The following is a 13,222-nucleotide window of genomic DNA, read 5'->3' as shown; positions in this document are numbered from 1 at the left end:
CTTCTTACCCCCAGCCATCGAAAATCGTGATTTCGCTGATGTCAACTGCGGAACCAGATCACAAACGTCTGAGATTGTGCGATTCACCTCCTCAGGGCGTCACCCGCAATTTCGCACTGTATTCGGCAAGGTTGTCACGTTACTCCATACCACTGGTCAAACACCCCTTCGACCTAGGCGAAGATTTGCCATGGACAAGGCAGTTGCTGCGCCTTGCTTCGTTGGAGACCGCAGGACTTGAGCACCGAAATGTTCTGACTTACGACCCCCCAATCCCTGATCAGATTGACAGATTGCTCAGCATCGTACCTGATGTCCACCGTGTGCGGGTCGCCTGCCCGATAGAGGAATGCGGCGAGGCCTTTGTCAGTCGGAGCATGTTGAGGTACCATTTAGACGTGCACTTCCCATCCTTGGTGTACCGGTGTCCTCGTTGCGACTTCACATCGAACAGCTCGTTACAGGTTAAGACGCACTTTTCAATCCACAACCCATCAACAGCCTTGATTTGTCCGCTCTGCGACTGGACCACTCATGAGGACGGCGGAAGGGCCTTAATGACCCACATTCAAGCCGCACATCCAGACCCCAAGCCGACTATCTGTGTCTTCTGCATGATGCATTTTCCCTCGGTACAAGCCGTAGTTGAGCATTTTTTGGCTTTCCACCCGCCTATAAGGAAGCTTGAATCCCTACTCCCCGACCACGACAAGCAGCACCTGCCACACGAGTGGGGCGAGAGACCACGAGCTGAGGCCGGTCCGGGATCGAAGTCAGCCCCGGTTAACAACTTGACAGACGTGCCTCCGTTTGTTTTAGACCGCCTGTCCAGTCCGCTATTCTGCCCCGATGAGTCATGTGCCTTCGAGGCATCTTCCCCTGACTTCCAGACTGCCATACGCTGTCTCATCGAGCACATTGAGGAGCATCACCCCACCAAGGCCGGTTTGGGTTTTGCGTCGCTGTACGCTCTACAGTCGCCTGTGGTGGCAGCTGAAGGAAACCTCGTGCTCTCAAACAAGTTCCTGGCTCTGTCAAGGTTTTGTCTCGCATATGACAGCTTTACTGTAGACAAGAAGGCTGACCCAGCTCATTTTGAAGATAGACACGCTTGGCTATACAAAGAGGTCTCGGACCGCAGACGCCAAGTTCAGAAGCAGAATCTCGCTGAGTACCAGTTTAGCAGCAGGGATGTCGCTGATAAATCTACAGAGACGGAGCCGCCACCGGTCTCGGAGTCTGTCCTGCTAGAAGGGCTGTCGGCCGGACGCCGCAAAACTGTTATTCGCGCGGCAAGCAGGGCTCGGCGAGACAGCGTTCCTGAGTACTGCAACGTCTGCGACGTACAGTACACCAGCCACGAGGCCTACAATGACCACCTGAAGTACCACGCGATGGCTGAGTACTCGTGTCCCAAATGTACGACCACGTTTCCTGGCGGACTCTGGCGTCTGCGGCAGCATCTTAAGGGCGTGCACGCAGGCGATAAGGAGTGTCCTCTCTGTCGAATTGCATTCCATAAGATAGACGTGTACCAGGTTCACAAACTGTCAGACCATCCGCCGACCGAGAATGTGAAGCAGTTTCTGATGAGGTGCCTGACAGCCCAATTCCAACGAGACGAAGCAGAAGGTCGTTTTGGCTCAGCGACTCAAGAAACAGCGACGTCCGTCAAGGCCCACCTGAGGAGGTCGTACCTCGAACTCTCCAAACTAATTCCTGAAAGCTGGGGGGATCTTGTCAACACGGAGGAGGTGGAACATCAGCACCCTATGCCACCCGAAGCCGTCTATCACGGCCCTCTACGACTCAACCCAGCCTTCTGCTGGAAGGTGCTCCCCCAGGACGCCCTCAGAGTGCACTCAATGTCATGTCTTGACAGCAGGATTAAGGAGTGCTTTAAGGAGTTCGCCGCCTCAAAGGTGGCTTCTACCTGGGCTGGACGAATTTTTCTTTGTCCTGTTGAAAGGTGCGCCGGTTCGTTCTTCGTAAAAGCCACGCTTGACGCACACATAAGACGCAGCCATCCAACTATTGGAAGCGATTCGTCTCCTGAGAACCCCTTACCTTACAGATGCGACGTCTTCGAGTGCACCGAAACTTTCCAGTCCTTAGACGCCATGCTGTTGCATTCTGCGAACCATGGAACCCTGCCATGTCCTTCTTGCCCCCGTTCATTCATTTTTGAGAAGACGCTGGAGGACCACATAAACCAGACGCACCATCAACGTCAAGTCGTTTTTACTTCTGCGAAGTGTAAGCATTGTGGAGACACCTTCCGCCAACGCTCTGAGCTACGTGCCCATATACGCGCTGTGCACGTGCCTCCGTGTTCTGTCTGTGGCAAGGAGCTGGCAAGCCTGGAATCTCTGAAAAGGCATGTACGCAGGAAGCACCTGAACGTGCGGCTGTACCACTGCCGCGGGTGCTGCCAAGGCTTCAACAACCACGCAGCCCGCAAGGAACATGAGAAGGGCTGTAATTGGACTGCGGATGGCGACGAGCGCTTAGACCAGCAGCTGACTGATCTGTTCCCACCTATGGACTCTGTGTCGTTCAACGTCATCGACGACTGTAGGCTGACCGTGTCGTTTGACGACGATGCGTGAGGTCGATGTGTGTGGGTTGGTCGTTAAACTCGAAATTGACATGGATTGGCTGCCTGAGCGCCTAAGGAAGCCTGGACTGGAATGTGCCACTTGGTTCCGACCTACGCTGCTGTCGCTCAACTCTGAATGGCAAGCCGCACGTATTTTACTCCACCGACGTTTCCCAACGCTATCGACGCACTCAAAACTGCTCTGGGAAGACCCAGCATTCGAATTCAGGCGGGAGTCTATTTTGATGGGATTCAAGACTGGGTCCGCGGTTGGCCTTGCTGTAGGATCAGTGGTTGGCGCTTATAGCGCTGTTCACCACCGCCGACCAGCAATTTTTCCGAAGACGGCGTTAGGGACGACGGCTGCATTTGGCGTGTTTTTGGCGGCTGGAATGGCTACCCGTTGATGACATTAACGCATTCTCTTGTTCACGTCTTCGCCCGTCTTGGACCTGAGGGTACGTTGCCATTCATGGGCCTCTTGCTCAACAAGCTCCACTGGATCTTCCTTGAGGTCACCAATAACCTGTAGCGCCGCCGTGAAACAGGGCATCATGGTTCGGTCATGCAGCTTCCAGCACTTATGTAGTGTCTTTGTGGCTGCCAATCGGACTTCTGATCGAACATGCTGGCAATTGGCACTCACGGAAGAGTTGAACGCCATGAGCTGTATCTCATTCAGCTTCAGCGCCGTGAACGTGGGTTCTAGGCATGCCTTGACCTGCAGGTAAAGAGCTTGTGCAACCTCAGAGGAACCGTCGGATTCGCTCACCACATCAATGCATTCGGGAAACAATGCTAGCATCCCAAACAGCTCTCCCAACACCTCCCACATGTCAGCAGTCATCATGTTCATGTCCTGGGCGATCGCGTCCTGGTCCGTGTCGGATCCAGTTTGCATAACATTGGCTTGTACGTTCATCATAACGCCCCAGCACCCCGCTGCTGCCATCAGTGACTCGAACCACCACCAGGTGTCGCGTTCCGTTAGGTATCCCACGGTCACCTTCTTCTTCTTCTTCCGGGTGATGCGGGTTTCAGTAACTTGCTCTGAGAGCATGCTTCTGGCAAAAGCCTCTTCTGTGCTGCTCTTCAAAGCTGCCACGAGATTCTCGGCGAGGGCACCAGTCAGCCATCCCCGCAGAGGCATAAGCCCAACATACCCCAGAGTACCAAGCTCCCGTACCACAGCCTCAATGACGGGAAGTCCGAAGCGCACTCGCATCGCTGCCCTGTGAGCTGTTTTGCCCCGCAAAGCCTTTCCTTGTGGGGACTGCAGCAGCCGAACACCGTTACCTTTAATCGCCGAAAGAATGCCAGCCAGAGTTGAGCGTAAGCATTTTCCAGTAGCGGTCCACATCCACTGCGTAGTAAAAAAGACTAGAGCAGAGCTCAAGGCCAAAAGGGCGTTCTCTGAAGACCAGTCCACAGCGTAAGGGGTGTAGTTCGAGCCCAAGATGGTCTGGCATCTTCCTGAGAGGTCGGAAGGAGCCAGGTTGTCCTTCTTCAAATCGGCGCATGCCATTGAGCCCAGTTCCTGAATAAGACCAGACAACATCTCCAGGACTCTTTCCTGTATCCTTCCGCTTTTGTTGTCGTGATCCTCCAGACTGCCTTTCAGTTTGAAGCATGGACCAACGAATTCCAGCGTTTGAGCAATCTTCGGCAGATCCACTTCGGAGACAGCTTCATCCACCAGATTAAGGAGTCGTTTATGAGGCACCTGCCTGCACAGGCAAGAAAGGGCCTCGAAGTACAGGTTCTTAAGGCTGGCCTCCCCGGCCTCGACATCGGGAAGGATTTCCACGTCAACACGCGCTTGGATCTGAGCTGAAACCAACTCTACGACTCCACAGCATAGAGATGCATAATCCAGCGACTCTGGCTCCTCCGCATGCAAGACTTTTCCTGGGCATCCAGTGGCAGTCGCCACCAGCGTCTCCAGGCGCAAATCAGCAAACGCCACCTTCAGCACGTCTTCGCACATTGAGGATCCTACACGCGTTTCTCTGCAGACAAGTACCACTGCCAACAGCGACTCGTACAGAGGGGCATCAGGCTCAAGCATCCTGTGCGCGACGGCTCGAAGTAGAGCCGACAGGTCCATTTTGGAGGTAAACGTTAACGCCAATGCGCATGTCAACAGCGAGAGCGACTTGAGGGGTAAGGGGGTGGCCGCGAGTTTGGCGATGGGGTCTGCGAGAGCCGATACGACTGCAGTGATTTGTGGACCGGGGACACACAGGATCAGAGCAGTCACGGCATCCAGCAGGGCTTCGAGGTGCGCTCCATTCGAGCGTGAAGCTCGTGCCAGGAGTTTGCACAAAAGCATGGAGAAGTCGGAACTGTCGGAGGCCTGGTCCCCAACTGATAAGGACTCCACAACGGATTCCAGCTGAGCCAGAACAATGGTGGTCTTGGAAGCTCCTTGAGAAAGCTTCTCAGCCAGGAATGCAGGTACTGCCGTTCGTGTGAGGAAAACCTCCAGTGTAGCAGGAGGTGGGTTGCGAGCGACAACACGATCCGCGATGAAGACAACCCCATGTGGAAAGTACAGCGAACCCGTAAACGTAGTTAGCACCTCGTGAGCGAGTACTGCAATGGGCATGGAGTCGGGGTCGTCCTTAGTGACGAGGGGGATGACGCTGCAGATTTCCATAATGAAGTCCGTGTAGAGATCTCCACAGGTATCCGCTTCCTCTGGTAGCCGAAGCGAAGGGAGAAGTAGACGCCGGAGAACGCGCAGCGCGATTCGTAAAGTGCAAAAGAAAACGCAGTACACCTGCACCAGGTCTAACCCCAGCACCGAGCCATCTCCGTCTACTAGGCACTTCGCCAGTGTGCGAATCATGAGTCGTAGATGTGTGAGCTGCTGAGAGATCGTGGACTCACACAAGCCTTGGAAACACAGCTCTTCTACCCAGGCACCCTTCCTGACGCAACGGTCCTTTCGCAGTTGGACCCATCTACTCAGGACAACTAGCAGCAGCAGGGGGGAACAGACCTCAGGGTTGACGCGGGCGCTAAGCTCCCTGTTTAGGTTGAGTACCGACTGACTCTTACGTAGCACCGTCAGGTGCTGTCGGTCCTCTGATTCAAATGCCGCGCCGTAGGTGAGAAGCTCGGCTACAGTGTCCGAAACCAGGGATTCCATCAGCTCGAACGGTTCTCGCAAAAGGAGATCGTCCTCACGGTATGCGCGTAGACGTGCTACCGGTAGCTTCGCAGGTGTCTTGGGTTTGGCGGGGGGATGTAGTTCGTCATCTGTGTCGGATTCGGAGCTGCTGGATTCCTCCTCTGCCGCCTGCGGAATTGGGTCAATCGAGATGAAGACGCTGGCCGTGTCGGCTGCAATGGGCCGCTCCATCGGCGGCTCTTCCAACAGATCCGCCACGACAGAGGACAAACTGACCTCAGACTCGCCAGATTCAATACCTGCCAAACTTCGGTCCAATACACGGAAAAACGGTCTGAAGTCCAGGTCTGACATGCTAGCAGCCGTCTGGACGGCCTCAATCATCTTCTTCTCGTGGTCCAGCAGGAGCTGTGTGGTTTTGGGAGCCAAGGCCCAGATGCCAGCGTCATCAGTGGCCAGCCTCTCCTGGAAGCCTGAGAACGCAGCCGAAAATCCCATGCACTGGCCAATGATCTTCTTGAAGGACCCACCGCCGAAAGTTAGGACAGAAGACCACAAGATGTGCAGCGTATCGAGACAAGCCTCGCGCGTAAGGGGCATAATCACGCAGATCTGAAGGACAATTAGCAGCCCGCATGAGAAGAATTCGGCTTTCCTGGGGTTCTTGAGTGCCGTCAGCGCTACACCGAGAGCTTGACGCGCTCCGCTGCATAAGAGACTCGACCGATCTCTCACCTATCGGAGATAGCCAGCGCTTCCACAATAACTGTCGAGGCAAAAGCCATCTGTAAATGCGTGTTGGCCGGACTTATGGCTTCACCGGCACAAGCGAGCATTCTAACGAAGAACGCGAAGAGTTTCGGATCGCGGAGGGCCGCCTGGACTAGGAACGAGCGTTTGAGAGGAGCGTCTGACCTCTGCGCCTTCTTCAGAAAAACGAAATCAGAAGACTTCGGAATCACTAGGTTCTTCAAGAACCGCAGGAACATAGGGGAGTCGTGGAACGGCAAAATCATCAGAAGAACCTCCTCCACAAAGTAGTGATGAATTGCAAACTGCCTCAAGAGATATTCGATGCAGTGGAGGACCGGCAAGCTAGTCCAGAATGGACCCACGGCGGCAAAAAACCGGCGGAGAAGGTTCTGCAGCTCCCCTGATTCCTTCGGCGTCATGAACCTCACAGGTTTCTTCCACTCCTCGCCGAAGACGGCTTTGGCGTCGTCGCCAAGCTCTCCCTTGGTATCCTCTATGACACCCAGCGCGTCTAAGGCTCGCTGATAGATGACCTCAATGTCCATCTCAGCAGCCGTCTTCACATCGAACAACAGACTTGGCGCGGTCTTGAAGGACTTCTCAGTCTGGACATTCGATAGCTTGTGAGAGTCCTTGTGTCGCTGGAGCTGCTTTCGAAGCGAACTCATCACGGAAATCGTGATTTCTTGGAACTGGTGACTGGTGATCAGTTACAAGCGCGTACTAGGGCAACCCCGAGGCTGCTAGAGAGCATTCAACAGTAAACTCCACATTAGACAACTGCATTGAACAGTAAATAGGGCTCCTCTCGAGTCTCCACGTCGAGTGAACACGAGCGGCTCTGTAACTTAACAAGGTGACGGCCAGTAGGGCTCTGAATCGCTTCGTTCCGGCTGAGCAGAGAACTGTCTTCGGATGTGCATGGACTGAGCCTTTCGGAGGCTTTTGACACGAGAGGAGGCCTGGCGGATGTTGGCTCGCGTTTCTTTCTTGTGGAGGGCGTTTCGAACCTTCTTTGTCTTTTTCGACAATCGGAGGATCTTGCATTGCTTCCTCAGCACTGTGTTGATCGATACCCGTGCTTACTTAGACACACTCCAATTGCTGAGACGAAGACCAGGAGCACAGTAATTACGATCCGACCGTTGCGGCTGGCGTCTCGGAGCATTTTCACACAGGCGCCGTGGTTGCTCACTAGAGAGCAGCCTACATCCCACCACGCGCAGTGGCAACCTTCAGGGGTCCATTCCAGCAGCGCACCTCGATCCTCTGGATCAGGCGACAGGGTCCTCTGGACCTTATACGCTTGCGAAAGCTCCGGCAGGTATATGTCACCCCAGAGAAGGCTCCGAGGGAGGCACTCAAAGGTGGGGGGTTCGTACAGTTCTCCTGACGCGCAGGCGGCATGAGATGGGAACTGGTACCTTAGACCATTCAGGCTCACCACTGAATCCTCAAGGAATGCCTGCACATGCTCTGCGTCTTCATCAAGGATACTATCCAGGTCTAAAGCCCCATGGGCCCGTTCACCAGCTTCGGCGCAGAATTCTTCCGTGGCGTCCAGACGCTCTCGATTCCATTGGCGAGTGGCTGGCTCTACGCCGAGGCCCTCGGCCTTGCTCACGAAGGCTTCGAGGCTGTGTTGACGCATCTGTGCTCCTTACGCCCCGCCGTACAGGTATCGACAACCAAGTAAAGCCTTCCATTTCGCATCCAAAGACAAGCCTGTCAGGCCGAGCGTCGCGCCAGGTACATGTAATGGCAGTCTTAGATCCTCCTGGCTCGCGCTCTTGAGGTCCATAACTAACGACAGGGGTTTCCCATACAGAATTCCGTTTGGAAGGGCGGATCTGAATGCTTCGAATGTCGACACGAATACCGCAGCCACGGAAGCAGTCGAAACGCTAACCATCAAAAAGTCTAGTTTCTCGAAAAACGTTTACTGGGCCTATGAGGCAGCCGATGCGCGCATCAAAAACAAAATGATTTTTTCTCAGAACTCACCCACTCGCGAAACTCCTGCTTTAGCCGAGGGAGTTCGTCTGGCTCGCCGTCGTGAGCCGCTCGAACATCCAGGTCGGTCCAGGGTCCAACGGAGGCAGTTGACGTCGTAGAATTGAGCTCAACCTCGCAGCAAAGAGCTTTGGGTTGCGTCTTGTACGCCAGCAGCAGGCTGAATATGTCCCTAGCTCCCCGAGGAGAGAGCGACTCAAAAGAAGGTGGGCTCGCAGGTGCAGCCCACCGCGGCCTCGGGGAGTCTCGTTTCCATAGTTGTCGAGGGTCCTTGAGACTGTCAAAGGGTACAGGCGTCTCTATTGCTTGCTCCGTCCCCGCAATAGCACGATTCAACAGCGGAACCCCAGCAGAGTCAATCACATGAACTGAGGCTCCGGCCTCACAAAGCATCCTGCATGCCGCAAAATTACCGAAGGTGACGCTGGCGTACAGAGCCGTCGGCGCATGGACGGCCAGGCGTGCTTCCAGTTGTGAATACTGCTCGTCTTGCTTTGGCCACAACGGCATGAGACTTCGGCCTGGCGTTGCTCCAGCATGCAGTAGCATCTGCAACAAAGCGGTGTTGTCGACGCAAGCCGCCAGATAGAGAGCCCTGTCCAAACTGGAATAAATACACGCGTGGGAGAAGACAATTGAGGCAATGCTGCTGGATTCCACCACCCTAAATCGGAGGAGCATCTTGACCTTGTGCAGTGCGGTCTTGCCTGACACAACCGCCAGCAATAGAGGGTTGAAACATGGAAGGGCCGTAGTCGTCGAGGCCAATGCTGCATCCTTCATAGCGAGATGTCGCTCAGGGCGCACAGAGCAATGCTTGAGTGTCAAGGATGTCGACAGTATTCTGGGAGACCCAAAGCAACAGCAGGCCAGAAAAGGCAGAGCCAGGGACAACGCACAGCCCCCATTCTTGATTGCATGGGCCACACTGCACCTCAACACCACCGTTTGCACCGTCCAGGGCAAGTAGCACAGAGCCACCTCCAACAAAGTAGCGAAATGTGCGTAGTCTCCGCGACCTCGCCTTCGCAATGGGGTCTCGAACTTCAAAGGGTCCCACGGACCGAACACTGGCGGCAAAGGCAAAGGGGGGAATGTCTCACTCCACGACGTAACGGAGCCGTCCTGGATGGAGGCTAGGATGTCGGAGACGTCTTCGTGACAGATAGGAGGTGCCGGGATCAACTTGGTAACGATATCCTGACATGCTTCGAATAGTACTTGGAATAACGCAGGTCCCCGTTGAAGTTGGCAGAGTGTCGCCTCTAGCAACCGGACCTCTCCGTGATAGAGTATTTTCTCCCCTAAAATAGCAGGGTCATCTGTGATAATCCGTCTAACCTGCTCCAAGTTCAAATCTAAGATGCTTTCTTCCAGCGATATATCGGCGTCATCAGGCCGATTACAACACAGGAACATATAATAGTCGATTTGCCTCTATCCCTTAGCCCTTCAAAGCCTCCCAAACACACTCAACATGAACAATTTGCCGATTATGCCTCACGGAGACCCTTTGTCCGGAACGAACCGCATTAACGCTGAGACGCCGCAACTCAACCGAGAGCCAGATAACCCGTATTCTATCTCCGGAGGTGGCACGTCGCGCACACCAGCAATCAGGCGGCCCGTGACGACGCAAGTGCTCTTTTCCAATGACGTATGGCCTGAGCTCAAGCTGAGCGTTGAGTGGACTCCGGGAAGAGGTTTGGGTTGTGAGCTGCGCAACGAGCGGGACGTGGTTCCTGTCGTAGTCGAACCCGAGTTGGAGGGCTGGCTCTGCGCAGACATCACCCGAGTGAAGCACCTGCAGGCCATGCATGCCAGTGCTGACGTGTTGGTTGTCGTGTGGCCCAGTAGGCTTTGGTGCATTGATTTGCGGCCGTTTATGAGAGAGGGGCCGCATCTCAACATGTTCAACGAGCAACTGCAGTTCGAGACGATATGCGTGCACGATCATACTGCGCGGTTCTCAGAGGGAGGCCTCTGGGGGACGAGTTTTTACTACCCCCAGGGAAGGAACTGGGTGGTCATGGACATCTGGACAGGCGTGGCTAGCCCCTTAAGAACCTCTGTAGATGTAGGGTGCTGCTACCTCTCCGCCACCCGAAAGGCGCTTATTAGCGTTGTTGGCGACCTGCTCTCGACTAAGGTCTTGCAAGCTGATGGGTCAGCCGATACAATGGTGCTGTCTTTTCGGCCAGACGGTTTACCCGCTGCATGTGCTGTGGTGGATTGCGGATGGTGCCTGGCTCTTGTTACCTTCAGAGAGGACTCCTTCTCTGTGTACGCAGGCCCGCTTGATTTTTCCATCTGGAAGGAAATATGGACGTCGCCGATTGACTTACCAACCACTCCCTCCTTGACAGTGGTGGATCGATGCCTGCTTTCCGTGTCCGTTCCCGGCCAGCACTGGATCTTGCGTTTACCTCTCGACGTGGACAAGTCGTCCTTCCTTTTGGAACCTACGGCTGAGACTACGTATGTGGACTGGCTTCCTACGAGGGCGTCACTCCCGCTGGATGATGACGTTTGTGAAGCGGCATCTGTGGTTGAGGCTAACGCTGAGGCTGACGCTGACGCATCGTCTCCAGCGGCATGGAGCAATGCTCTATCGACGCTTCATTGCTTGAAAGCTATGCGTGACCCGTGGGGTGAGACAACGATGGTGCTGCCTACCGTGAACTCTCTTGGCGAGGATGGATTCACTGGTGTCGTGGAGGCGTTAGCTCGGAGTGATGATGCACTGATAACCCCTCTCTTCCACAACTGGAGCTTAATGGACGACGTCGACGACGACGAACTCCTCGACAGCTCACTTGCACTCGTATACGCTAGTGCGTCTGTTGAGGAGATGTCCCGAATAATCAATGACTTGAATCGTGTCCTGGACCGCAAGTTGCGAGAGGCGACAGCTCTTCAATATGAAAATGTCGAAAGGACGAAGCAGCTGACTTCCCGTATCTCAGAGGCATGCAGCGGCCGGGAGAGCTACGCTGCATTGGTGCAATCTATTCAGTCGCTTCGCATGGCACTGCTCAGAGGACTACCGGAGTTAATCCACGCCGACCCTATGCGTCTCGACGACAGCAGTCTGATGGACACGCTCTCCCTGTTGACCAATCCCGACAATTACCCCCAGTTCCCCTCCGAACAGAAGCTACGCCTGCAGGCCTTGGCAGCGAAGTATAGGCGCGAATTTGAGACCTACCAAACAGGAATTCACGAGGTGACGAACCAGATAATGTCGCTCATCTCGGCAGCGCTTTGAACCGCACCACTAACGGTCTAGTGGCCCGTTGCGCCGGTGGCGGCAGCTTCTGGGGTACCACGGCGCTGCTAGGCGGAGATGTGGGGTCTTTGAACCTCCCTGCGTTTTGACCTCCGTCGTGGTGGAAGACATATTTGTACTTCAGGTCCTTCTCGATGCCTTTCTTGACGGCACCGCGGTTGTTTTTGTTCCGAGTTAAGGCTGCTGCGACGTCTGCGAGATGCTGCACTTCCAGGGCGAGTCGTGGATTCTCCTCGTCTTCAGACTCCGCCAACGCTGCCTGTTTCGCCTTCAGCGCCGCTTCGACCTCTTCTAGCTCACAAGTCATACGGCCGCGACCCAATGACCAATCGGCAGCTTCGAAGATGTCCTCGTCCACGCGCGGATCCTTTAACTCCGTTCCCATGTGAGGGCGTCGTTTTTCACGGGCTTTGAAAGGCTTCTCGCAGATGATAGTGGTATTCTTAGCGTTTCGGGCCACCGACTTTACGAAGAAAGGAATGTCAGACTTCAGTTGCACGTTGCGTACTTTGTTGCTCAGCGTCACGACGCTTTCGCGCCCTGAAGTTCTGATTGTGCCGACAGGTGAGGGCGAGAAGGGCATCTTTGCCTTTAGGCCTGCCTTGAAACCTGCTTCTCGGAGTCTTAGCCGGCCAGTGCGGCCTTGTATGTTCCAGTTGGATTCGTTGAGGAAGTTGCTGATCGTGCTGAGTTCCAATTCTCCGTTGTCGTCTTCAGATATGTGAAGGTATACGCTCTGCACAAGTGGAGTGAACATCACCGAAACTCCGCTCGGAATTCTCTCTGTAATCTGCCTGATGATTACCACCAACTCTTTTTTATCAGATTTGGTGATGCCTACATCCTGCAGTCTCTTTGAATCTGACTCAAAAAAATTGTCCCATGGGATTCTGCATTTAGGTCCAATCTTGATCAGTGCCTTGAGTAGACAACCCGTCTCGTCTTTGACCTCTACACAGTACCACCTGTGTTGCATTTTTGCCAGGTCCAGTTGGTGTCGAAAGACCCACGCTGGCATCCTGCCAGATCCCCGCTCCCCTCGATCAGCTGGACGCTGGGGATCAGAGAAGGGTTGACCCTGGCAGATTTTTCCATCGCGCGTACGGATAACCCAGCTGGAGTCTACTGCCACTGGAGCGATATGAGTTTCGGGCGATTTGGGTAAGATCACATCCCGGTGAAGTACGTGCTGCATCTCCGCCAAGTCCTCCAAGTAGGAGAAGTCATCGATGTAGACACGACGGCCTGCAGCAGGCGTCAGGGTGGTTCGGGGTTCGGCAGCGAGGTCGGCATCTACCAGAAGGGTCGTTATCTTCGCAATACTTAGCCCCAAGTGTGGTTCCTGTTTCAACTGAAGTCGCATGTGAAAGAGAAATCGGAATAATTGGGTTTTATGGGAAAGGGGAGAGCCGAACCAGGTTCCACGCGGTGG

General features: G+C 54.6%; 6 protein-coding genes across 8 annotated transcripts; 2 read left to right on the top strand and 4 right to left on the bottom strand.

The window, feature by feature from the left end:
* Positions 1–38: 38 nt before the first annotated feature.
* On the top strand, positions 39–2,609 carry KVP18_000400 (uncharacterized protein; the record flags this gene model as incomplete). The annotated part of the gene is made up of 1 exon (XM_067956660.1): positions 39–2,609. One exon carries the CDS (start codon positions 39–41, stop codon positions 2,607–2,609), a length of 2,571 nt encoding a protein of 856 aa, XP_067811550.1.
* A 402-nt stretch (positions 2,610–3,011) lies between these two features.
* KVP18_000407 (uncharacterized protein) lies at positions 3,012–7,156 on the bottom strand (the record flags this gene model as incomplete). The annotated part of the gene is made up of 2 exons (XM_067956730.1): positions 3,012–6,441; positions 6,471–7,156. 2 exons carry the CDS (start codon positions 7,154–7,156, stop codon positions 3,012–3,014), a joined length of 4,116 nt encoding a protein of 1,371 aa, XP_067811563.1.
* A 180-nt stretch (positions 7,157–7,336) lies between these two features.
* On the bottom strand, positions 7,337–8,400 carry KVP18_000406 (uncharacterized protein; the record flags this gene model as incomplete). Of its 2 annotated transcripts, XM_067956708.1 has the most annotated exons (3): positions 7,337–7,548; positions 7,575–8,125; positions 8,153–8,400. In XM_067956708.1, the coding sequence occupies 3 exons, from the start codon at positions 8,398–8,400 to the stop codon at positions 7,337–7,339; spliced, it is 1,011 nt and encodes a 336-aa protein (XP_067811561.1). The 2 variants fall into 2 exon arrangements, with proteins under 2 accessions (XP_067811561.1, XP_067811562.1); XM_067956709.1 differs by lacking the exon at positions 8,153–8,400 and having other exon boundaries at positions 7,543–8,139.
* A 59-nt stretch (positions 8,401–8,459) lies between these two features.
* Positions 8,460–9,920, bottom strand: KVP18_000414 (uncharacterized protein; the record flags this gene model as incomplete). The annotated part of the gene is made up of 1 exon (XM_067956803.1): positions 8,460–9,920. One exon carries the CDS (start codon positions 9,918–9,920, stop codon positions 8,460–8,462), a length of 1,461 nt encoding a protein of 486 aa, XP_067811574.1.
* Positions 9,921–9,978: 58 nt separating this feature from the next.
* On the top strand, positions 9,979–11,769 carry KVP18_000413 (uncharacterized protein; the record flags this gene model as incomplete). 2 transcript variants are annotated; one of them, XM_067956802.1, is made up of 1 exon in its annotated part: positions 9,979–11,769. In XM_067956802.1, one exon carries the CDS (start codon positions 9,979–9,981, stop codon positions 11,767–11,769), a length of 1,791 nt encoding a protein of 596 aa, XP_067811573.1. The 2 variants fall into 2 exon arrangements, with proteins under 2 accessions (XP_067811573.1, XP_067811572.1); XM_067956801.1 differs by having other exon boundaries at positions 9,997–11,769.
* A 9-nt stretch (positions 11,770–11,778) lies between these two features.
* On the bottom strand, positions 11,779–13,153 carry KVP18_005081 (uncharacterized protein; the record flags this gene model as incomplete). The annotated part of the gene is made up of 2 exons (XM_067949428.1): positions 11,779–11,868; positions 11,900–13,153. 2 exons carry the CDS (start codon positions 13,151–13,153, stop codon positions 11,779–11,781), a joined length of 1,344 nt encoding a protein of 447 aa, XP_067811576.1.
* Between the last annotated feature and the right edge of the window lie 69 nt (positions 13,154–13,222).

Source organism: the organism of the source record quoted next, assembly GCF_019968955.1.
Source record: "MAG: Porospora cf. gigantea A chromosome Unknown PgA_NODE_211_length_28748_cov_356.409, whole genome shotgun sequence".
Lineage (NCBI taxonomy): Eukaryota > Apicomplexa > Conoidasida > Eugregarinorida > Porosporidae > Porospora > Porospora cf. gigantea A.
This window is presented reverse-complemented; position numbering and strand designations above follow the sequence as displayed.